At 46.4% G+C, this 26,040-nt stretch overlaps 1 protein-coding gene across 1 annotated transcript in view; it reads right to left on the bottom strand.

The window, feature by feature from the left end:
- Positions 1 to 26,040, bottom strand: part of AMOTL1 (angiomotin like 1) — a 70,218-nt gene that overhangs the window by 20,368 nt on the left and 23,810 nt on the right. The window contains exons 2-5 of the mRNA XM_056858601.1: positions 16,118 to 16,258; positions 12,507 to 13,422; positions 5,513 to 5,807; positions 391 to 535 (exon numbers count right to left, since the gene is read on the bottom strand). Coding sequence (XP_056714579.1) covers positions 391 to 535; positions 5,513 to 5,807; positions 12,507 to 13,422; positions 16,118 to 16,258 — 1,497 coding nt within the window. The remainder of the gene's footprint in view (positions 1 to 390; positions 536 to 5,512; positions 5,808 to 12,506; positions 13,423 to 16,117; positions 16,259 to 26,040) is intronic.

Genomic DNA, 26,040 nt, shown 5'->3' with positions numbered 1-26,040 from the left:
AGCAAAATTAATTAATTAAAAGTACAGGAAGTATGGATTGATAAAGCTCAGGGCTAGACTGATGGCAGCAGTGCAGGACTCGTACTCCCAAACCCTGGTTGTTTAGATCTGCACCACAAACCTTATCCTTTTTATTTAAAGACATATTGTGCACACAATATATTCAGTTTGCTTTTTAAGAACATGTTAAGGGATCCACTTTGCTCAGAGCATAGGGGAGGAAGTATAAATGCTGATCCAGGCCAGATAATCTGTTAGCAACCTTTCCCGCAACTTATCTAAAAGCAATGGCAGAAACATTTTTTGTCCAATGGCTGATGTGGCAATTTGGAATCTGACTCTTTAGAAATTAGAAAAAAGATTAAACACATCTCCACAAAAATAACATACCCCGCAGGTCCCGATTGAAGTCATGGAGTCGTCGGATTTCCCCTTCAAGTTTGTTTCGCATCGCCTTGTCGAGCGACTCTCTCTTGGTGGTGGTCTTCACTAAGTCTTCATAAGCTTCTGAAATCCTCTGAATTTCTATTTCAAACTGGGGGAGGGAGGGAGCAACCCAGAGAGGGAGAGAAAGAGCGAGATTGTCCATTAAAAGCTGGGCAGGGATGCCTGTCATTGGCTTGAAGCTTTTTGAAAGAGAGTTTTGTGTAGCGGCCAGAGGTGCGTGCCAGTTTTCACACTAGCATGATTATGCAGGACAAATTCTCCTGTCGATGATGCCAAAATGGAACTCCTTCCCTAGAGTTAATAATCCAGTTGTGACTGGAAGCAGTTGCCCGTCTTATCTTAGCAACTTGTAGCTAGCGGAAGCCCTTCTCTCTTGGTCAAATACTCCTGAAGAGCTGGGGGTGGCTTTGTGCGACACACTCAGGGATTCATCATTCATGATCCTGACCTAAAACCCAACGTGATGGACTTTTACCATGAAGGCTTCTATGTGTGTGTGTGTGTGGGGGGGGGGGGATTATGCCCGCAAGTAAAATCCACGTAGGTAGTCAAGTAGGTGTTTATGTATTTTGGGAAGTTCCCTTTGGATTCGTAGTCTGTTCAGGGATCATTCCTGACGATGTCCACAATGGTCGTTTATGCATGGGAGTTTTACCTGAGGTTCGTTGCTCGCTGGACCCACCCTTTCCTGTTAGGAGTCTATGCACGAGCAGTCTCCAAGCTCAAATCAGGAAGTATGTGAATCCCCGCCCCTTGAAATGCTGCTTCATAATTGGCTGTAGTGAGAGAAAAGTTCCCTCCCCCCCGAAACCCAATTGCCACATAAAAAAACATTTTAAGAACAAAAAACGGAGCCATCTGAAAAGCCAGGGGAATCTGAGCCTCAGTTTTAAAAAGCCTTTCTTCTGCTCAGAAAGAGCTCCGAGGAAGCAGGAAGTATCTGAATCCCCGCCTCTGGACATGCTGCTTTGTAACTGTCTGTGACTGAAATTAAGTTTGCGTGTCCCGCACTTTGCCTTATGCACGGGGATTTCACCTGGGCTGAGCTCAAGAGAGAGGGAAGAATCAGGTTAACAGAGGAACAGGAAGGTCCAGGGTTTATAAGAGCTGGCAGCAAGGTCATCTCTAATGGACAGAAAACTCATGCATAACTCCAAGGAACAACCGAGACCGGGTGGGGGGTGAACGTGAATGCATAAATGACCAATGTTACATCCCAACCTAACATTTTTTCTCTCAGATTCTTACTGGAAGTGAAAATCTTTTGTCAGACTCAGACTCTATCTTTTGTATGTATTCTGCATGAGGTGTAAGGCTGTGTTCAGGCCACACTTATTTAGCATCCAGTCATTTTTACTGTTAGTCTATTGGGGAACTCGATTATGCAGAGAGGACCCTTCGGAAACTTCTACAGCCAAGCTCCAGAGGACTTCCAGTACTTGTTCTGCCCACTGTGGGAGAATGACCCACACTGGGTCATGAGACAGAGACTCCAATAATTTGTCCTTTTCCTTCTTCTTGGTTCTGACGCAGTAGCAAGTGGACTTGAGAAGACCAATCGCCAGTGTCAGTTGTCTTAGACTTCTGCCAACAGATGGAAACTGAACATGAAGATGGCTTTAGCTTCGAGGGAGCTATCGGCACTGAAGATACAGAGATACAGCCAGTCAAGTGTCAACAGCCATCGGAACTGATGATAGGGACTGTTAACCACAAAGTCATTCAGAGTTGCGACAATCAGTTATGAGTTCATGTTGTAAATGGCAGACAGCACAGACGTGTCAGCTGTACATTCCTCCCCGCAAACAGGAGAGACAGAAGTCATATCCGTTTCAAACCAACAAATGTCCCTCCACAGGAGTGGCATTTTTTAAAAGCTGTTTGCTGTGCCACATACCCAGTGTGGTAGAAGGACTGGAAAAGGGGGAGAATCTAGACAATGACAATGATGAAAGTCTAAACAGCTCAATAATGATGATAAAATTCTCCTTTTTTCAAGAATAAAAAGAGGCCTAGTTCACAAGTTCTCTGGAGAGCTCTTCCTAAATGAAGCCAGCTTGGGCTAGTCACACTCTCTCAGCCCCACCTACCTCACAGGGTGCTGGTTGTGGGGAGGGGAAGGGAAGGTGATTGTAAGCCGGTATGATTCTTCCTTAAGTGGTACAGAAAGTCGGCATATAAAAACCAACTCTTCTTCTTCCCCCTTCTTCTTCTCCCTCTTCTTCGTCTTCCTCTCTGTCTCCTCCTCCCTCTTCTTCCTCATCCTCTTTTTCATCTTCTTCTCCTTCTTGGGATATGCACAGTAGAGCCTCTCTTCTCCCACAATGGGCAGAGCAAGCACCAAAACTCTGGCTTAACTCTAGAAGTTTCTGAAAGATCCTCTGCGCATGCTTGAGTTTTGATTAGTATGATGCACAGACACCACAATGAAGAACCAACATGTGCATGCTGTTACTTCACATGAATTCCCCCCCACCTTTTTGGTTCTTTGTAGGTTTTGCCCCTGCAGTAGAAATATAAGCAACTAATTGCTTCAAGCATTGAAAGATGCAATGGGACTCTCCTTGGCAGTAAGCAGCAAGAAGAAAGTTCGATGGCAGCCAAGCCGACAAGCAAAATTGCAGCCAGCTAACTCGGGAAAGAAAAACCAAGCCGACAAAGGCTGGGGGGGACCCCTTTTTTGGCATGAGTCAGCCCTCGGCTGTGTAAACATATCCTTTGCTTATAATCTGGCAGAGGTTGAAAGAAAGAACGCTGCTGGAGAGAGAAAGACCGGGCAATGTCAACAAACCAGCGCCAAATTGTTTCACACTGAATTTAGCTACAGGTCAGAGAACAGTGCTGAGCATTTATACTGTGCTTTAGAGAGTTCAGAAGATGTACGTCATTGCAGTGATACAGGAAATGTAGGCCTATATTAACTGCTCCATATCCAGGAGTCCCTAGCTTGTGGGCACCAACCATACACACAGAGAAGAAGCCCATGAGCAAAGGAGAACATAAGAAAAGCCATGCTGGATCAGACCAAGGCCCATCAAGTCCAACAGTCTGTCCACACAGTGGCCAACCAGGTGCCTCTAGGAAGCCCACAAACAAGACGACTGCAGCAACATCGTCCTGCCTGTGTTCCACAGCACCCCATGTATTAGGCATACTCCTCTTATCCTGGAGAGAATAGGTATGCATCATGAACATAAGAAAGTACATGCTGGATCAGACCTAGGCCCATCAAGTCCAGCAGTCTGTTCACACAGTGGCCAACCAGGTGCCTCTAGGAAGCCAACAAACAAGGCAACTGCAGCAACATTGTTCTGCCTGTGCTCCAAAGCACCTAAGATAATAGGCCTGCTCCTCTGATCCTGGAGAGAATAGCTATGCATCATGACTAGTATCCATTTTGACTGGTAGCCATGAATAGCCCTCTCCTCCATGAACATGTCCACTCCCCTCTTCAAGCCTTCCAAGTTGGCAGACATCACCACATCCTGGAGCAGGGAGTTCCACAATTTAACTATGTGTTGTGTGAAGCAATACTTCCTTTTATCTGTTTTTAATCTATCACCCTCCAGCTTCAGCAGATGACTCCGCGTTCTAGTATTATGAGAGAGGGAGAAAAGCTTCTCCCTGTCCACTCTCTCCAAACCATGCATAATTTTATAGACTTCTATCATGTCTCCCCTTAAACGCCTTCTTTCCAAGCTAAAGATGACAGCTAATTTATTTTTAAAAAACACACTGGGAAAGAGGAATGAGAGAGAGGCTAAAGCAAATACTTTGGTGGCGGCGGCTGCCGAAACATTATTTGAATCGGCATAGCCAATCAGATCTCCAGTGGCCAATCAGAAACCCTGCTGGAAACAGCCCCACTTGGCCCCACCTATTTTCTAAAAAGTCTTGGTGGGCGCCAGGAACGATGTTGGTGGGTGCCATGTTGCCCATGGGCGCCATATTGGGGAACCCTTTGTAGAAGGTGAATGGAAGAATGATGCTTACAGCTACCTACTGATTTTGTGGTCGAAGCAAAGTTTGGGCCGGGTCCTCCCAGCTCCTACTCTTTGCTAGATGGCACCAGCCCCGATTCATACAAGCCATGGAAATTTCTCGCATTCCAGACCAACGAAGCAACACTGCTCACTATGCCAACACAGGGGATCTGGGAACTAGGGCCTGTTCCGTTAGATAACATAAGAACATAAGAAAGGCCCTGCTGGATCAGACCAAGGTCCATCAAGTCCAGCAGTCTGTTCACACAGTGGGCAGCCAGGTGCCTCTAGGAAGCCCACAAACAAGACGACTGCAGCAGCATTATCCTGTCTGTGTTCCACAGCGCCTAAAATAATGCTTTCCATTAATTTACCTGGAACAGACGTTAAGCTAACTGGCCTGTAATTTCCTGAGTCCCCCCCTGGAACTTTGCTGTAATAAAAAAGCGTATCAAAGAGATTGATTATGTTAGCACATCTTTTCGTGCTCGTAGCGTTTGCTCATCTCAGTTTTTTGGACTACCACCTCCACGTGGCTTACCCGCCTATAACTATTTGTTGACAATTTATCGTCTTTCTAGAGCCTTCTTTTTAGCTAGATTAAACGCTAACCCTTCTATGGTTTTGCAAGGTAGATTTTTGAACCTACCATATTCGGAAAGGACTTGTCCATGCTCTTCCGATTCCATCGATTCACTAGCTCATATGCCTTTGGAATGTCGTTTCTATGAAGATCTGAGATTACGATATATATCTCCTCTTTTAATAGATAAATCTAATGCCTCTGTGTCTGATATAATGCCTTTTTTATTAAGTGATAGGGATCCTAAGGCTACACTGGCAGTGGCAAAATTTATCTCAGACCTTATATCCCCCAAACAATAGATTTAAAACTATGATGCTCAAGATCAATGGATCAAAGAGCTTTTAAGGGGTAAAGGTAAAGGGACCATTTTTATAAATGGGTGTCACATTAGCCATTCTCCAGTCCTCTGGTACAGAGACTGATCTAAGGGTCACGTTACACATCCTTATTAGTTCAGCAATTTCCCATCTGAGTTCTTGAAGATTGTGCTGAGTACCTTCTGAAGTTTGTCTGCTTTCTCATAGTAGCCCTCCAGCTCCTTCTGCAGGGCTTCGTTGTCTTCGGACAGCATTTCCACCATCTGCTGAGCTCGCTGCACGATCGCAAACGCGTCAGGTGGGAGTTGCTGCTGGTTGGGTGGGGTGGCGGGCAGAGACTGGGTCCCCATGGCCATCGGAAGAGGCGGCAAAGACATGGAATGCAACGGGCCCATCAGGGAGGAGGCCTGGGAGGACATTGGACTGTGCTGCTGTTGCATGGGGAGGGATGGAAAAGACGCCTGGCTCTGACGGCTGGATGTGGGGGAACGGAAAAGAAAGAGCAGGTTAATCAGACTGAACGATTTCTCAGAGGGTAGACATCGAGTAACATCAGGATTGTTGGATAACTAGGAACTGAAGGTTGGCGCAAAGAAAACATCAAGTCCCTGCCCCAAAGATCTTGCAATATAAATTTCAACACTGAGATGGGACAATATCTAGAGTGTAGGCATCAAATACTATCAGGATGATCGGCTAACTAGAAGAAGAAGAAGAGTTGTTTTTATATGCCGTATTTTGGATTTGTCCATATATTGGGATATTTTGGAATGTCTGCATATACATAATGAGATATTTTGGGGATGGGACCCAAATTCATTTATGTTTTATATACACTTTAAACACATAGCCTGAATGTAATTTTTAATAATTGTGTGTACATTGGACCATCAGAAAGCAAAGGTGTAACTATCTCATCAGAATACCTGCATCAGCTGTTAAACAACAACAAATAAACTAACAACGGCAGGCTTTCAGTGTCCACCTACGATGCGGTGTACACTGTATTTTACTTTTTTCGGTGAGAAGAAAGCAGGCAGAACGGATCTGCCTGCATGCTGGCTCAAAGGGTCTGGTTTTCGGATAAGTCTGGACATGGGATGTCCGGATAAGGGATATTCTACCTGCATGTCCTGGTGTTTCTTCCTCATGGCTGAGGACCTACCCACACAGGCCCTCCCACAACTCAAGAAAAAAGAAAAGCCAACAGGGAGTCAACCAATCTGGGGCCCGAACATGTCCAGGTCCCGTATTTAGTGCATAATTAGGGTCCCTGTTCAACATATAACGGAGGCCAACTAGACATTCCCTTAAGTGCTTTCTCCTTCAGACCATCTTTCCTGATTTGTGATGCTCCTTCTCATCTATGGCTGTCTTGCGCACTGCTCTATCCAACAAACAGTTTTGCCTGTCCTACTTATGGTTTCTTATGTGTCCCACTTTTGCCTCTGAAGCCTTTCTTATTGCGTACACAACTGTGCCGGGAGTAGAGACCAGGCCAATCTTTACGAGGCACTCAGAACATCTCGCAATAGAAAGCTAGACAATTTTGGAACAGAATCACGGAATCATAGAGTAGGAAGGGACCACCAGGGTCATCTAGTCCAACCCCCTGCACAATGCAGGAAATTCACAACTACCTCCCCCCCACACACCCCAGTGACACCTACTCCATGCCCAGAACAGCAGGCCAGACAATTTTGGAATAGAATCATAGAGTTGGAAGGGGCCACCAGGGTCATCCAGTCCAACCCCCTGCACAATGCAGGAAATTTGCCACTACCTCCACCACACACCCCCAGTGGCCCCTACTCCATGCCCAGAACAGCAGGCCAGACAATTTTGGAATAGAATCATAGAGTTGGAAGGGGTCACCAGGGTCATCTAGTCCAACCCCCTGCACAATGCAGGAAATTTGCAACTACCTCCCCCACACACCCCCAGTGACCCCTACTCCATGCCCAGAATAGCAAGCCAGACAATTTTGGAATAGATTCATAGCGTTGGAAGGGACCACCAGGGTGCAACCCCCTGCACAATGCAGGAAATTCGCAACTATCTCCCCCACATACCCCCAGTGACCCTTTCTCCATGCCCAAAAGATGGCCAAGAAGATGGCCACCCTCTCATGATCAGCTTAAGGGGAATCAAACCCCTTAGTGGTAGAGAATGAACAGGCCCTCTTTGGATGCCTCCCACTGACCTCCAGCCTCTCACGAAACAGTTCTGAAATAACTAACTCTGGAGCAGTTATGACTCAGTGGGAGAATCATAGAGTTGGAAGGGACCACCAGGGCCATCAAGTCCAACCCCCTGCACAATGCAGGAAATTCACAACTACCTCCCCCCTCGACACCCCTAGAACTTATGGTTAAATCAACAGTACATTCCTAAAGAGAGTTACTCCAGTCTAAGCCCATTAAAATGAATGGGGCTTAGACTGGAGTAATTCTCCTTAGGAATGCACTGTAAGTTTACAAAATGTCAAATGCTTAGAGAAAACTGGTACAAAATGTATTTTAGATGGTATACAACGCCTAAAGATACCGCAAAGGCCAGTGAGGGATTTGATGGAAAGGGCTGGAAATGTCAACGCATCGATGCAGCGTTTTGTCGTGTGTGGCCATCTTGCAAAAAAAGGCAAGAAAACACTGGGAAACAATACATGATGAAATGCAAAGAATATTGAAAATCAAATTTGTGTTAGAACCAGAAAGTATGTTGTTGTTGCCAGAAAATATGCCAAAATATATAATGAATTGTTTTAAGTATATGGTGCCAGCGGCAAGAATGGAATATGCAAGAAAGGGGAAAGCAGAAGATTATCCAGATGTAACTGGAAAGAGAAAGAGAAGAAGAAAAGTTGGTTTTTATATGCCGACTTTCTCTATCACTTAAGGAAGAATCAAACCGTCTTACAATCACTTCCCCTTCCCCTCCCCACAACAGATACCCTGTGAGGTAGGTGGAGCTGAGAGAGCTCTAAGAGAACTGTGACTGGCCCAAGGTCACCCAGCTGGCTTCGTGTGGAGGAGTGGGGAAACCAACACGGTTCACCAGATTAGCCTCCGCCGCTCCTTCTCTCCTTCTCTAATCTGGAGAAGCCGCTTCTTCCACAGCGGCTTCTCCAGATTAGAGTCCACCACTCCTAGCCACTGCTCTTAACCACTACACCACGCCAGCTGAAGGGAAGCCGCTGTGGGAGCTTTAAAGGGAAGGAAAAGAAAGTGACTACAGCAGCACTAGAGGAAGGGTTGGAGAGCTACTTTACATTTCTTGGAGAGTGACTGGTCACTCCCGAGTCACCTTCTCCCACCCATCTAACCTGACCCAGAACTGACCGAATCCCTAGCTCAGGAAGGAGACGCAACTGGGGAAGCTTTAAAGCAGAGGTGGGGAACGTCAGGCCCGGGGGCCATATAAGGCCCGCAAAGTCATTTGGTCTGGCCCTTTGTGGGTCCTGGCAGATCTCTAGCTCAGAAGGATCTAAGACTGGCGATCCACCCCCTTCCACAGACAGGAGTAGCCTCTATTCAAGGCGGATGTGCTTGTTTTGCTGAGAAAAGGAACCTTTTCCCCCCTTGCAGAAGAGTCATTAGCTATGGAGCTGCTAGGACCGCCCAAGAAACTGTATTAACCCTTTCCCACCCGGGCTGTGGAGAAACGTATTTCTTCTGTACTACAAGAGGGCTGGGGGCGGAAGTGGCAACAATGAGGGGTTAAAGGGGGCAGGGCAAGAATGCGTGGCCCGCGGATGATGTTATAAATATCCAAATGGCCCTTGGCAGAAAAAAAGGTTCCCCACCCCTGCTTTAAAGGGAAGGACAAGAAAGCGACTTCAGCAGCATGGAAGGAAAGGTTAGGGAGTAACTTACAATTTCTTGGAGAGTGGCTGGGCCCTCCAAAGCCACCTTCGACCCATCCCTGTCTTATCTGACCCAGAACTCACCAAATCCCTCACTGGAGAACTGGGTTGGTTTCCCCACTCCTACACACGAAGCCAGCTGGGTGACCTTGGGCCAGTCACAGTTCTCTTAGAGCCACGGGCTTTTTGGATGCATCTTATATAACAAAATTCGTAGCGAAACTATCAGACCATTGCTAGAAAGGTTTCCCGGAAGATCTAATAAAAATTAGGCTTGAATATCTTCTGTCAGATAAGAACCACCCTACGACATGATCGGTTGCCCGGTTTTGCACCCTGGTCTGTAATCATAAAAAAAAAGTGAGAAGGGCCTTCAACACTGTAGAGTGGCAGTGATTTCAGTCACTGTGTGTGTGTGTTAAGTGCGGTCAAGTCGTTTCCGACTCATGGCAATCCTATGAATCAATGTCCTGAAATGACCTAATTTTTAGTATTTGCCCAGGAGAGTGTCCAAGTGCCAATTTGTTGTCAGACATGAGTAGTTTTAGCTGGTATCATTAGGACTATCCTGTGTCTATTAATGAATTTTTGTATATTACTTTTATCCCTTTTGTAATTAATGTTTCCTTTATTTATATACTGGTCGTGGACTGTAATAATAAAGAAACTTGAAACTTGTTCTCTTAGAGCTCTCTCAGCCCTGCCTACCTCACAGGGTGTCTGTTGTGGGGAGGGGAAGAGAAAGTGATGGTAAGCCGGTTTGATTCTCCTTGACAGGTAGAGAAAGTCAGCATATTAAAACCAACTCTTCTTCTTCAGGAACTCGTTCCCCGTTTGGTAAAAGATGGAATCCTCTTACACCTCCCTGCGAGTATAGCCCAAGCCTGACCCTCTTATCTCATGTTTCTCATCACCTTATTGCCTTGCTTACATAAACAGGGATTTTCACTTCTCTTTTAAAGCCTCTTTTGGCAGGAGGCACGCAGAAACCCTTGGCATATTGACGATGGAGACTCAAAACATGTGCAGAACGGAAGGAACACAACACCATTTCCCTGTGTTTCAGGAAAGCACCAACAAAACTAAACTAAACCTAGCAGCCAATAAAACGTGAGCTTCAAGGCCATTTCTCAAAATGGTCATTTCAGGAAACACATTTTTATGAGCACCCCCAACCCCTCCACTGACCTGATTTAGACACTCAATTTGTGTAGGTTATGGGCAAGGCATTTCGGGCCTCATCGGTCATTTATGCATGGGAGTTTTACCTGAGGTTCGTTGCTCGCTGGCCCCACACTTTCCTGCTGGGAATCTCTGCACCAGCAGTCTCCAAATCAAGTCCCCGCCCTTGAAATGCCCCTTTGTAATTGGCTTACTTGTAATACTTACTGTGAGAGAAAATTCCCCCCCCCCAAAAAACCCAACTGCTGCATAAGATAGCATTTTAAGAACAACAACAAAAAAACCAGAGCAATCTGAAAAAAGGAGGGGAGAGAAACCAAGCCTCGGTTTTAAAAAACCTTTCTTGTACTCAGAAGGAGCTCAGAGGAAGCAGGAAGTATTTGAATCCCCTCCTCTTTACACGCTGCTTTGTAATTGGCTGTGAGCGAAACCAAGCTTGCGTGCCCTGAACGTAGCCTTCTGCATGGGGATTTCACCAGGACTTTGCTCAGGGAAGATGGAAGAGTTGGGTTAATAGAGGAATGGGAAGACCCGGACACCGCGAGGGCTGGGCATGAGGTCATCTCTAATGGATGGAAAACTCATGCATAACTCCAGGGAACAACCAATTTAGACCAGGGGCAAATGTGAGTGGAAGTACCCATGCATAAATGACCATCATTAACCTGCTCGAACAGACAGCGTGTCCTAAAAATAAAGCCAACAATTTCCAGGGTGCAAAGATTTATGGAGAAGAGGTCCATCAATGGCTACTAGCCATGGTGACTAAATGGAACCTCTAAATACCAGTGCCAGGAAGCAACGTTAGGGTAGGCCTTGGCTTGTTTGTTACCCCCTCAAGGGCAACTGGATGGCCACTGTGTGAAAAAGGATGCTGGACTAGCCGGATCACTGGTCTGATACAGAAGTGCTCTCCTTATACTCTAACTAGAGGGAGGGGGCCCTTAGAAGCACAGGCTCAGACTTACCCATGAGCCCAGTTTGCTGGCGTGCACTGGGGAGGGTTGGGAGCTCGCACAAGGTTCAGGGGCTTGTCCAATGAGGAAGCGGCTCAGCTAGGCAGCCAGCACACCGCCACAAAATGGCGGCCAGTGAGGAAGCTGGAGAAGGAGGCATAGTGTTTCTAACCCCAGCTAGAACTTTTCCTGCACTGCTGCACACCTTCCCGGCCCGCCGTACATTTCAAATGGGCCAAACAGCCCCAGCTAGCAGGCTACAGACTCTTTTGCACTCGTGTCCACCAGCCAGGTGTTTAAGAAGCCTCTCCCTCACCCAGCTGAGCCTGCTTCTTGAATACCTGAAGCGGTAACCAATAAAAGTTGTGGCCATTTCCATTCCAGCTACTGTCTCTGCATGTTTAATTGTATGCTAAGGTCATCAGAGGTTGTTTATGCATGGGAGATTTACCTGAGGTTCGTTGCTCGCTGGACCCACACTTTCCTGTTGGGAATCTATGCACCAGCAGTCTCGAAGCTCAAATCAAGTCCCCACCCCTTGAAATGCTGCTTTGTAAGTGGCTTAATTTGTAGAGCTTACTGTGAGAGAAAATCCCCCCAAACCCAATTGCTGCATAAAAAAGCATTTTAAGAACAAAAAACAAAAACAGGAGCAATCTGAAAGGGGGGGGGGAATCCAAGCCTCAGTTTTAAAAAGCCTTTCTTCTGCTCAGAAAGAGCTCAGAGGAAGCATTTGAAGCCCTGCCTCTGGACATGCTGCTTTGTAACTGGCTGTGAGAGAAACCGAGCTTGTGTGTCCTGCACTTTGACTTATGCAGGGGGATTTCACCTGGGCTGAGCTCAGGGGAGAGGGAAGAATCGGGTTTACAGAGGAATGGGAAGTCCCGGGATTTGTGAAGTTTCAGTGAGATAATGGACGGAAAACTCATGCACAACTCCAAGGAACAACTGAGACAGACCGGGGATGAACGTGAGTGAAAGTACCCATGCATAAATAGCCATAGTAAAAAGATCCAGGGGTGGTAACTGCATGCCAAGGGTGGCTAGGGTTGGGGGCTACAATAAGTAGCCAGCTCCAAGACACTCCCCAGTTCGGCACTAGGCCAGCAATCTTACTTCAGCTTTGAGAACCCTGTACAAGTCTGAAGGAAGGAAAGGTTTTCTCTTTACCTGCTCGTGCCATATTCTGGGGGAGGCTGATATCGGACAGAAGCCGCTTCGGCCCTCACAGGCGGAACAGAATAGGAGGCCTTTGCCATCTCCTGCATCATTGCAGAGTGCTGGTCGTTAAAAAACATCCCGTGATCCTGAGTTTTGCTCACGGGGGACACCACCTGCTTGCTTTTATACGGATACTCCGGCGGTGGCCCCCTCAGATCCATGCCTTTGCCTGCCGCCTGGGAAGAGGGGGGGCAGCCCACTTTGAACCCTTTGCTTCTCCCCAAGGCCGGGGGATGCTGCTTCGCACCGTTCCTCTCCAGAGACAGTTGCATGATCCTCTCGCTCAGAGACCGCACGTGACCCTGCTTGAGTTCCTTCAGAGCGTCGTCTTTGTGCGCTTGCCCGCTGTTGGCCCGGGCCAGAGTAGGCCTCCCTTCCGTTCTAGACTTCGGACAGGGGGCCGTGGCCCCATAAAAGCCGCTCTGCCCGACGGCACTAGGCTGTTGGCCCCTGAAAAACTGGGACTGGGCCTTGGCCTCCTCATAGGTCGGTAGCTCCTCGTTGTTCTGCTGAGGCTGGGAGCTTCCCCTGGGCTGCTTCTCCATCACAGAATTGTCCCCTTGGTGCTCCTGGCCCTGTGGTTCTTGCCGTGCTGACTGCTGGACCATTTGTGGGTCTTCCGGCAGGAGGTTTTCCACGGACGAAGAAGAAAGGGTGCTGGCAGCGGAGTTGGACGGTCCTGTGCTCCCCGTGGCCTGGTGCTGGATGGCCAGCAGGTTCATGTTCTCATTCGGGTTGCCATAGCGCAGCTCCTGGATCAGCCGCTGTAACACAGTGCGAGGGGCCGCATCCTCCGAACCTCTCATTTCCACCTCTGAGACCTGGAGAATGTGTGGAGGGTGGAAGTTGCTAAGAGGGTCTTCCGCTGTACCAAACAGAAAGGCAGAGAGAAAGGTCATTTATGCATGGGAGTTTTACCTGAGGTTCGCTGCTTGCCGGACCCACACTTTCCTGTTGGGAATCTCTGCACGAGCAGTCTCCAAGTTCAAATCAAGTCCCCGTCCCTTTAAATGCTGCTTTGTAATTGGCTTACTTGTAGTGCTTACTGTGAGAGAAAATTCCCCCCAAACCCAATTACTGCATAAAAAAGCATTTTAAGAACAACAACAAAAATGGAGCAAGCTGAAAGGGTGGGGGGAGAAATCCAAGCCTTCTGCTCAGAAAGAGCTCCGAAGAAGCAGGAAGTATTTGAATCCCCGCCTCTGGACACGCTGCTCTGTAACTGTCTGTGAGCGAAACCAAGCTTGTGTGTCCCGCACTTTGCCTTTTGCATGGGGACTTTGCTCAGGGAAGATAGAAGTGTCGGGTTAACAGAGGAATGGGAAGTCCTGGGATTTGTGAGGGCTGGCAGTGAGGTCATCTCTAATGGACAGAAAACTCATGCATAACTCCAAGGAACAACTGATTCAGACAGAGGACGAACATGAATGAAAGTACCCATGCATAAACAACCAAAGAGAGAAAGAGAGAGAGAGCAGAGAGGGTTAAATAACAAGAAGTATTGCAGCTTCTTAAGAAAAGTTGAGAAATTTTCCACTTCTTTAAACACTAATTACACTTGCAGGTCATGGACAAGCTACCTTTCAGCCTGAACTACCTCCTCAGGGATGTACTAAGGGTAAAACAGGAAAGATTTACGTAAGTCCCCATGTAGGAAATGGCTCCAGGCCACTGGTAAAGCGTATGCTTCGCACGTATTAAGGTCTCCGGTTCAGTCACTGGCCATCTCCACTCAAAGGTGGTAGGTACTAGCAAAAACCATACTCTACCTGGGGCTCTGGTGAACCTCTGCCTGCCAGAGCAGACCATGCTGACTTAGGGTAAAGGAGTCTGATGTGTTCGTAAGCCACATTTACTTCGTTAGACAGAGGGTAAGACTCATTCAAATTATTTTTTTTCCTTTTCAGTTGTTGCACATGGCAGTGGTTTATCAAACCGCCCTCTCCCACCCACAGTTACTTCATTTTATTTACTTCATTTACAGGAGCCAGCGTGGTGTAGTGGTTAAGAGCGGTGGTTTGGAGCAGTGGGACTCTGTTCTGGAGAACCAGGTTTGATTCCCCACTCCTCCACATCAGCGGCGGAGGCTAATCTGGTGAACCGGGTTGGTTTCCCCAGTCCTACACATGAAGCCAGCTGGATGACCTTGGGCAAGTCACAGCTCTGTTAGAGCTCCCTCATCCCCACCTACCTCACAGGGTGTCTGTTGTGGTGAGGGGAAGGTGATTGTAAGCCGGTTTGAGTCTCCCTTAAGTGGTAGAGAAAGCCGGCATATAAAAACCAACTCTTCTTCTTCTACAGTAACCCTTTTTCACTCAGGCTCAAGGCACTCACACAACTGCAAACAATGCACTCAGAGCTACACAATGCATACTATCAACAATGCAATAGAAAAGAACAAGAGTCCAGCAGCACCTTAAAGACTAACAAAATTTCTGGCAGGGTGTGGGCTTTCGTGAGCCACAGTTCACCTCTTCAGATATCAACAATGCAGTATCACATAGTGGAAAATTGCCTGCTCACCTAACCTGACCTCTGCTGTGGTGCACAATTCACCACTGTGGGGATCCTATTTGAGTGGAAGGGCAGCATGTGTGTGTGTGTAAAGTGCCGTCAAAGCACAACTGGCTTATGGCAACCCGGTAGGGTTGCAAGGGAACTCTGTGTGAGGCCTACAATGTGCATTGGAACTGCAGTAGGCTCAGAGTGTGACCATTGGAGTGGGTCACATATAATGGCAGCTTTGCAACATCTTTGTTGGTTTCCAATCGGTTTCTTCTGTGCCCCGAATTCCTACCCAGCCTTTCTTGCTGCATGTCCCCCAAAATATCTGGGGTGCAGTGGGTACAGAGGTAACTAGAGTTGACAGGGCCTTCTTTGCGGTGACCCCAAATTAATGGAACTCTCCCTGGGGAAGTTCACTCCATCCTATCTTAGCTAGCCTTCAGACACCCATTTTAAAATGCAACCCTAAACGGAATTACGCCCTTCCAAGTCCACTGAAGGAAATGGGCTTAGAAGGGGGTAACTCTGCTTAGAATTGTACTGAAAGCGTTTTAATTCCTGAAAGCATTTTGACATATTTCATTTTATTTAATATTTATAGTCCACAATTTTGTGGCACAAGGGTCTTTCCATGGTCCCTCCCACCCCCCCGCCCGGTCAGTTCACAGCCGACTTATGGCGACCCCATAGGGTTTTCAAGGTAAGAGACACTCAGAGGCAGTCTGCCATTGCCTGCCAATTTGTAGCAGCCCTAGTAGGGTTGCCAGCTCCTGGATGGGGAATACCTGGAGATTTGGGGGGTGGAGCATGAGGAAGGCGGGGTTTGGAGAGGGGAGGGACTTCAGTGCCATAGAGTCCAATTGCCAAAGCGACCATTTTCTCCAGGGGAACTGATCTCTCCAGCCACCACCTGGATGTTGGCAACTGTAAGCCCTAGACTTCTTTGGTGGTCTCCAATCCAAGTAATAATTTTGAGAAAAAAGAAGAATATGAAAATTCTGTCAGGCAATAGGCAGAGCAGCTGAGGTTCGTTTTTTACAAAGACAAGGACTTACCGTCGATACTACTGATCACCTCTACCATGAATGGGGAATCATCCTGCCTGCTGCTAAGCAGCCGGGGCTCTGCATACAGGTAGCCGATTTCTTCCAGTATCTGGGCAGGAGTACTGGAGCTGTAGCAAATCGACGGGGGGCCTACAGGAAAAGGAGGGTGGAGGAAAACCAATTATTTAAACAGAGAACCCATTTGTGTGAAAAATTCTCTCTCGTGGCTTACCAATAAATTCTTGAGCATCCCTGGAAAAGAAACGCATGCTTCAATTAGACATCCAGAGTATGTATATCTCTCCATGATTCATAGCACTGCAGATGCCCACCCACCTCAGTCAGGAATGGGCAATTTAACAGCCTAAGGACCACATCTGAGTATCCACCTTCTTTTGAGAGCCAGCGTGGTGTAGTGGTTAAGAGCAATGGTTTAGAGCGTTGGGACTCTGATCTGGAGAACTGGGTTTGATTCCCCACTCCTCCACATGAGCGGTGGACGCTAATCTGGTGAACTGGGTTCGTTTCTCCACTCCTAAACCCGAAGCCAGCTGGATGACCTCGGGCAAGTCACACTCTCTTAACCCCACCTACCTCACAGGGTGTCTGTTGTGGGGAGGGGAAGGGAAGGTGATTGTAAGCCGGTCTGATTCTCCCTTAAGTGGTAGAGAAAGCCGGCATATCAAAAACAACTTTTCTTCTTCTTTTGAGGGCTCTGAGTAGGGTTGCCAGCTCTGGGTTGAGAAATACCAGGAGATTTTGGGGGTGGAGCCTGGGGAGGGCAGGGTTTGGGGACAGGAGGGAACCTCAGTAGGGTATAATGCAACAGAGTTCTCTCTCCAAAGCAGCCATTTTCTCTTGGAAAACTGATCTTGGTCATCTGGCAATCAGCTATAATAGCAGGAGATGTCCAGGTACCACCTGGAGACTGGCAACCAAAAGGTCCCAGGTTCAATCCCTGGCATCTCCAGTGAAAGTAGCAGGTTTTAGGTAAAAACAATTCTCAGTATGAAATCCTGGAACGTAGTCAGAGTGGATAAATACTGTGATCCGGCGTAGTGGTCAGTGTGTCAGACTAGAACTGGGAAGACCTGGTGTCAAATCCCCATTCAGCCATAGGACTTGCTACCTGACCTTGGGTGGGTCTCTCTTTGCCCAATCAAGTTGTCATGAGAATATTAATGAGGGGAAAATATCATACAACACCCTGAGTTAATTGGTGGGATAAAATATAAGAGGTTGGATAGAACTTCCTGACGGTGAGGGCTGTTCGATGGTGGAATGCGCCGCCTCGGAGGGTGATGGAGTCCCCGTCTTTGGAGGTCTTTAAGAAGAGGCTGGATGGCCATCTGTCGGGAGTGCTTTGATTGTGGGATCCAGCATGGCGGGGGGTTGGACTGGATGGTCCTTGTGGTCTCTTCCAACCTTGTGAACGTGTGGATATATCAACGGTCTGACTTCAGGCCGAACTACATAGTACACCCAACATATATTGGGTCATATGTTGCTGCCAAAAGCGGGGTGGGAGGAAACCGGAAACTCCCCCCCCCCTCGCTGAGAAGAATGAACAAGGACTTTTTAAGATAAGTTCTCCCAATGTAAGTCCGTCTGCGAGTCCAATTGCACACGCGTGTCAGGCATATTGTGTAGCTATGCTCTCGGTATTATGCAGCTACATGTTTCCAAGCTGTGTAATCTACACCTTTTCGCCCCTTGCTGGTTCTAGACAACTTGGTCCCTAAAAAGCAGCTGAATGTAAAAATAATGGCATGGAGGATACTCACAGAATAGAATCACAGAGTTGGAAGGGGCCATGCAGGCCATCTAGTCCAACCCCCTGCTCAATGCAGGATCAGCCTAGAGCATCCGTGACAAAGTGTTCATCCATCCTCTCCTTAAAGACTGCCAGTAAGGGGGACCTCACCACGTCCCTAGGTGGCTGATTCCACTGTAGAAAAACTCTCACCGTAAAAAAGTTTTTCCTAATTTCCAACAGGTACCTTTCCTCCTGCAATTTAATACTCTCCTCTGTCCAGCCCCACCCCTGCGTAACCCTGACATATCCTACCTGGGGACTCAGGAAAATTTGAACGAGCGAAAAAGATGAAGGAATCGTGAGTGTTAAGTCCACAGAAAACATAACGGTGACCTTTTTCTGGATCAAAACGAAGTCGAAACAGCCTAATGCTCTATTTCTGAAACTGTCTCCCTTTGCTGTTTGCCCCCAACTCAACATCTGGCACCCAGCGGTAATCCGCTTTTAAACTTAGGAGATTCCATTTATTTGGCTTTGGTTTGTTTTCAAACTGTGCCACATGTCTCCGCAGAACCTTCAGGGCAGCTTTTACTGCACGTCATAATAAAAACAAAGTAAAAAACCCAAGAGCAACACCACACATTGTTTTAAAGCAGAATCGAGTGCGGGGGGGGGGGGGGGAACGACGACTGTACTTCAGAAATTTTAAAACACCATTATTACCCCTAAGGGCTTGTTGAAAATTTTTAAAGGGTATTTTGTTATATTTTGAACATTAAAAAAACAAAGCTGGCCTGACAAAATAAATTCCTGTGGAAGAAACTTAAGAACATAAGGAAGGCCATGCTGGATCAGACCAAAGTCCATCAAGTCCAGCAGTCTGTTCACACAGTGGCCAACCAGGGGCCTCTAGGAAGCCCCCAAACAAGACGACTGCAGCTGCATTTATCCTGCCTGTGTTCCACCGCACCTAATAGGCATGCTCCTCTGATCCTGGAGAGAACAGGTATGCATCATGACCATTATCCATTTTGACTAATAGCCATGAATACCCCCCTCCTCCATGAACATGTCCACTCCCCTCTTAAAGCCTTCCAAGTTGGCAGCCATCACCACATCCTGGGGCAGGGAGTTCCGCAATTTAACTATGCATTTACTTGACAAGGCAGGTGCCCTCACCCACAAGGCCTTGCTTCTTGTGGTTACCAGACTGATCTCAAAAATAAGATATTTGAAAAAGGGTCTCATAGGAGGCTATAATTATAACCCCTCGAACCGGGCTCAGGACAGCTGACAACAAGTAAATATACTTAGTATAAACCCAAGTTAAAATAATCTAAAACAATCTGACACATCGGTACTGCCTTGAGTAGGGCCCAAACATGAAGCAGGTGCCCTCTAAGGCACGGGAGTAGGGTTGCCAGGTCCCTCTTCACCACCGGCGAGAGGTTGTTTGGGTGGAGCTTGAGGGGGGCAGGGTTTGAGGATGGGAGGGACTTCAATGCCATAGAGTCCAATGGCCAAAGTGGCCATTTTCTCCAGGTGAACTGATCTCTGTCGGCAGGAGATCAGTTGTAACAGCAGGAGGTTGGCAACCCTACATGGGAGTCTCCAAGCTCTGACCTCAGAGCCAAATGTGGATCAGTAAGGAACCATTTTCTTTCTATTTTTTAATTTTTTTATTGCTTTTTTATAATTAAACAAAAATAAACAACAATAAAAACATATACAAACAAATAAAAACAATACAAACAAAAAAGAAGGGAAAAACTTAACAATAAAATGAAAAAACATAAAAAATATAACATCACACAAAAGCACTATTGCATCCAGTACAGATACATTATGTATATTCTAATATATAAAAAAGAAAATGAAATCTTTATGTTAAGGTCTATTAGAGGGGTGGGCACTGGGGTACTAGAATAATCAGTGTGCAAACAGAATGGCAGCTCTGACCTGGATGGTCCAGGCTAGCCCAATGTTGTTAGATCTCAGAAGCTAAGCTGGGCTGGCCCTGGTTAGTATTTGGATGGGAGACCACCAAGAAAGCTCAGGGTCACTACGCAGAGAAAGGCAACAGCAAACCACATCTGAACATCGCTTGCCTTAAAAACTGTACAAGGTTGCACAGCTGCGACTTGACAGCACTTTCCACAGCAAATGGAATGGCAGGTAACAATTTTTATGGAACTAAAGCACTTCTTAAAGATGCTTTACAGAAAGGGAAATTATAGAGGTGAACAATTGCCAGGGAACCAGACGCAGATTTATGCCACTGCACAAAACCAGTTACCCTAGGTGTTCCTGTGCATATTTATCTCCTATTGTGAGACCTTGCGTGTGCCACTTCCTAATAAAGGACAGGCAACAACCAGTGTTTGGGCTGCAGAAACCTAATGGGTTATTAACCTGCTTGTCAATTACCAGTATTGGTTAAATTGCATTGTTTCAATTGTGCAAATGGGCTTGTCTTATACTAGCTCTTTGTTGATCTCTTGCTCTGAACTTTGACAAAGCTTAGCTCTTTTATAAAAACTAGCTGACCCCACCCCTGGCATCCCACTTTCAGAGTTACTAGCTATTTGGAAAGTCTATCATGAATTTCTTAAGCCTTCAGTTTATTAAAACTAGGTAGATTGAATTCATCACCCAATTACTATTAATGTGAACAGTTTTTTTCTGTACTTTTCTTGATTACATTTGAATTTTGCTTCGTTATGTCTCACTCTGCACTTCCTGACCCCTTGATTGCCATTTACAATTTTTCTTCTTCATATAACCTCATATAATTATGCATTGCTAGTCTAGGAAGGACCTGCCACATGCATCTGATGAAATTTATATTGTAGCATAAACTTTCATGGACTGAAGCTTACTTCATTAGATGCTTGTAGTGGTACTCGCCAGGCAGATACACATACTTAAACTATGAATGCACTTAGAATCATAGATTTGGAAGGAACCACCAGGGTCATCTAGTCCAACACCCTTGCACTATGCAGGAAATTCACAACTACCTCCCCCCACACCCCCAGTGACCCCTACTCCATCATGCCCAGAAGATGGCCAAGATGCCCTCCCTCTCATCATCTGCTTAAGGTCATAGAATCAGCATTGTTGACAGATGGCCATCTAACCTCTCCTTAAAAACCTCCAGGGAAGGAGAGCTGACCACCTCTCGAGGAAGCCTGTTCCACTGAGGAACCACTCTGTTAGAAAATTCTTCCTAATGTCTGGACAGAAACTCTTTTGATTTAATTTCAACCCGTTGGTTTTGGTCTGACCTTCTGGGGCAACAGAAAACAACCTGGCACCCTCCTCTATACGACAGCCCTTCAAGTACTTGAAGATGGTGATCATATCCCCTCTCAGTCTTCTCTTTAGGCTAAACATACTCAGCTCCTTCAACGTTAACATTCACCTGCCTAAGTGGGAGAACTAGTGAACTGTGCATCTTGGCATTTCCAAAATTCATCTGGGATTGTCAGTTTTAAACACCAAAGGGTGTGTGTTTGCCTTTATATGCGCTAGGGTTTTGCTGCTTGCTTATGTAAAATCATATTCCCTGACAAATGTTGAGAGCACAAAACATTATTGTGGTGAAGCATCCTTGAGAATTTACTAGCCTTTGATGTGCAAATAGATTCTGATCTGGAGCAAGGACCGTGCCCCTTTCAAACCCTTCTCTTCTTTCATCAGAAAAGAATAAAAAACCCCAGAGTGCTGCAGTTAACTGGGTTGTGTCTCACAGTCAATATTATCTAAAAATAGTTGGCACCACAAGTCTCAGAATATTTCACCAAGGAAGCCCTCGGGAGAAAATCTAAACATACCCTAATGTGGACTGCCGTTTCTGTTCTGATATACTAACTGGTAAGCATGAGCATTTTTATTTGCAGTGTGGACACTATTATTTATTTTGCTTCATTTATACCTCACTTTTTCTCCCAGTGGTGACCCAAAGTGGCTTACAACATTCTCCCCCATTTTATCCTCACACAACAACCCTGTGAGGTAGATTAGGCTGAGAGTACATGACTGGCCCAAGGTCACCCAGCAGGCTTCCACGTCAGCGTGGCGATCTGAATCTGGGTCTCCCAGATCCTAGTCCAACACTTTAACCCTTCTAGTCTAATAATAATAATAATAATAATAATAATAATAATAATAACCATTGCCCAGAACAGTTGCCTCCCTCTCTTTGTGGCAAAGAAATGTATGGAGGTTTAAGCGTGCCCATTTCCTAACTGAGAATTAAAGTGTAGCGTTGGGCTTGTGATGACATTACGGTCCAAGTTTCAGACCTTGGTGGAGGTCACTTATAACCACGTTTTGGCAGGAAAGGTAGAAGGTGTGTATTGGCACAGCAAGGCAACACAAGACCAGGATCCCCGACCTTTTTGAGCCTGTGGGCACCTTTGGATTTCTGACACAACATGGTGGCACTTAACACACACAACACAGTCAGAAGTTGGGCAAACCACTCGACTGCCTCATTCTCTGCTTTGTGCAGACTAGGTCTAAGACGTGGTAAACTGCAGCTAATCAGTTAAATACAGAGAAAAAGAGATACCAATCTGTTTGTGTTGTTTTTTAATTTATACATTTACTTCATTTATACCTTGCCTTTCTCCATGCTGGGGAGCCAGCGTGGTGTAGTGGTTGAGAGCGGTGGTTTGGAGTGGTGGACTCTGATCTGGAGAACCGGGTTTGATTCCCTACTCCTCCCCATGAGCGGCGGAGGCTAATCTAGTGAACTGGATCTGTTTCCCCACTCTACACACAAAGCCAGCTGGGTGACCTTGGGCTAGTCACAGCTCTCTCAGCCCCACCTACCTCACAGGGTGGCTGTTGTGGGGTGGGAAGGGAAGGTGATTGTTAAGCTGGTTTGAGTCTCCCTTAAGTGGCAGAGAAAGTCGGCATATAAAAATCAACTCTTCTTCCCCACTGGGGACACAAGGTGGTTTACATCATTCTCCTCTCCTCTATTTTATCCTCAAAACAACGTGGTGAGTTAGGTTAGGTTGGGGGGGTGTGACTGACCAAAGTCGCTCAGCGAACACCCTTGGCAGACCTGGGTCCCCCAGTTACTAGTCTGACACTCTAACCCAGGGGTGTCAAACATACGGCCCACGGGCCAGATCCGGCCCCTTGAGAGCTTTTATCTGGCCCGCAACCCAGCCACACACACCCCAGTCCCGATCTGGTCTGGCGAGGCATGGTCCGGCCCGACCAAGTGACATTTATGTCATATCCAGCCTTCGTAACAAATGAGTTTGACACCACTGCATTACTCTGGCTCTCTAATTTGTGTGCGCACACCTCCTTTCTACTTATAATAATAGCTCAATAGATTTTCTCAGAAAAATAACTTAAACCAATTCAAGGTCCAAATATTCTGAGCTGGTGAAGAGATACTCCCTCCCATCTGAAATTTTCCTCCTGAGTCACTTACTGATGGCTTCATAAAATCTTTAGGACTTTAATAGGCAGATTAGTGGTGGTAAGTGTCGTCAAGTTGCAGCTGACTTATGGCAGCCCCGTAGGGTTTTCAAGGCAAGAGACATTCAGAGGTGGTTTTGCCATAGAAACCCTGGAGCTTTCTTGGTGGTCTCCCATCCAGGTACTAACCAGGCCCGACTCTGCTTAGCAGCCAAGATCTGATGAGGTCGGGTTAGCCTGGGCCATCCAGGTCAGGGCAATGGGTCAATGACACATAGGATTTTAAAGCACTTTCCTGCCTACTTCCTATATGTAAAATGAAAGCCTTGAAAAGCCCAGATAAATAAGATCTCAATCCTCTTCTAACTTCTAGCTGCTCTGTTAGGGAATTTATATTTGTGCATAAAGCAGATCAGGAAGTAGTTGGGGATCTAGTTCTAAATTTGCTAATCTCCAGAAATGATAGAAATTGCTGAAGGTTTTATAACATAAATGCTTTCTTCAGATGATTTGCTGACTTGTGCACAGAAAACTAAATAAACTTTGTGAGAGTGAAGAAAGGAAGGAGAGAACAAATAAACCTATTGACGAATGGGATTAATATTTGAGGACTTCTGGAACGGAAGGTAAATGTTTTGATATTTTAGCTGCATTAGACAATGGCCCTGGATCCGAAGAAATCCATGCCTAGTAATACAATTCAGGGCTCACCTACACTACATGAAATATGTAGTGTGAGCTTCATTTGTTGATTGGCTTTCCTGCAGAGAGTAAAAGAGGTGGCCTGCATCCCCTAGACATAGACTCAGCTATGTCTAGTAAATTGGTTTCTTAGTTCATCCGAAGTGTGTTTCTGAAGCGTGCTTCCTCAATTAACACTTGCCATTTTCCATAACTGACCAAGGCAAACCGCCCCAGGCAACAGGGAGAAACTCCCACCCGGACTCAAAGGAAATGAGTCAGCCTGAGTTGGATTTACTTGTCTCTCTCTCTCCCCCCAGATGCTAACCACAGCCCTCTTCTAAATAATCCCTAGCTTCAAAACAACGCAGCAATAAAACTGGCTCCCTCAATTGATGAAAAGGGCAAGAATGAAATCCTGGGCTGTTGCAAAGAGAGTGGAGGAAAAGGTCAGTTTTAAATTATGAGATCCACCTGCACACCTTTCCTGCTCTCACACAACACACTGTTCCCAAATCTGGGGTGCGGGAAACGCAACATGCCTCTTTTAAGAACTTGGACTTCCAGACTCCTATTGCAAAGAGCCTTTCTTTCTGCCCTCTGTATGGTATCAGGTTTCTGTGCTTTGTAGTCGGCACGGATATGACTGATTAATCATAGAATCATATGGTTGAAAGGGACCACCAGGGTCATCTAGTCCAACCTCCTGCACAATACAGGAAATTCACAACTACCTCCCCCACACACCCCCAGTGACCCCTACTCCAGGACCAGAAGATGGCCAAGATGCCCTCCCTCTCATCATCTGCTTAAGGTCATAAAATCAGCATTGCTGACAGATGGCCATCTAACCTCTGCTTAAAAACCTCCAGAGAGGGAGAGCTTACCACCTCCTGAGGAAGCCTGTTCCACTGAGGAACTGCTCTGTTAGAAAATTCTTCCTAATGTCTAGACGGAAATTCTTTTGATTTAATTTCAACCCATTGGTTCTGGTCCGACCTTCTGGGGCAACAGAAAACAACTTGGCACCCTCCTCTATAAGACAGCCCTTCAAGTACTTGAAGATGGTTATCATATCCCCTCTCAGTCTTCTCCTCTTCAGACTAAACATACCCAGCTCCTTCAACCTTTCCTCATAGGACTTGGTCTCCAGTCCCCTCACCCTCTTTGTTGCCCTCCTCTGGACACGTTCCAGAGGACTTTAAGGACAGTTCCCCAGATGTGCATAGAAAATTCCTTTGTTCACCAGCAGCTTCTTCACTGGACAACTTGATTACATCACACCCGTTGCTCAACGACGGTTAGCAAAATGCACAAACTGTCTTCATTCAGAAATATGATTATCACAGTTGACTACAGAGAATAATGAAAGACTTAGTGTGTGCAATTGCCTGTTTGTACATTCAATCCATCATTTGATGTCAACGATGAGCATGCATGGATCCACGCCTTAGTTTTAGAGCATCTGCTTGGCATGCAGAAGGTCCCAGATTCAAATCCCTGGCATCTCCAATAAGGATCTGGTAGTAGATGATGTGAAAGCTGCTACCAGTCTGAGTAGGCAATACTGATTTTGATGGACCAAGGGTCTGATTCAGTATAAGGCAGCTTCATGTGCCCATATACATATGCATATGCATGAAGAGGCCCTAATTAGTTAATTTTCTTATAATCACTGATGGGGGAAGCAATTTATTCTTAAATATTAGTAACATTTCAATATTGTTTTGTTTGTATATTTACACCCAGTTTTTCTTTCCAATGCGACTTAAAGCACTTACGTCACTATTCCCTCTTCCATTTTATCATAACGTCTGATGACGCTAGCGTGGTGTAGCGGTTAGGAAAGGTGGACTCTAATCTGGAGAACTGGGTTTGATTCCCCACTCCCCCCCCCCAAGTGGCGGTTTCTAATCTGGTGAACCAGGTTGGTTTCCCCACTCCTCCACATGAAGCCATCTGGGTGACCTTGAACCAGTCACAGTTCTCTCAGATCTCTCAGCCCCACCTACCTCACAAGGCGTCTGTTGTGGAGAGAGGAAGGAAAGAG

This window comes from Euleptes europaea, chromosome 12 (genome assembly GCF_029931775.1).
Source record: "Euleptes europaea isolate rEulEur1 chromosome 12, rEulEur1.hap1, whole genome shotgun sequence".
Taxonomy (NCBI): domain Eukaryota; kingdom Metazoa; phylum Chordata; class Lepidosauria; order Squamata; family Sphaerodactylidae; genus Euleptes; species Euleptes europaea.
The sequence above is the reverse complement of the archived record's forward strand: the minus strand, read 5'-3'. Positions and strand labels throughout refer to the sequence as shown.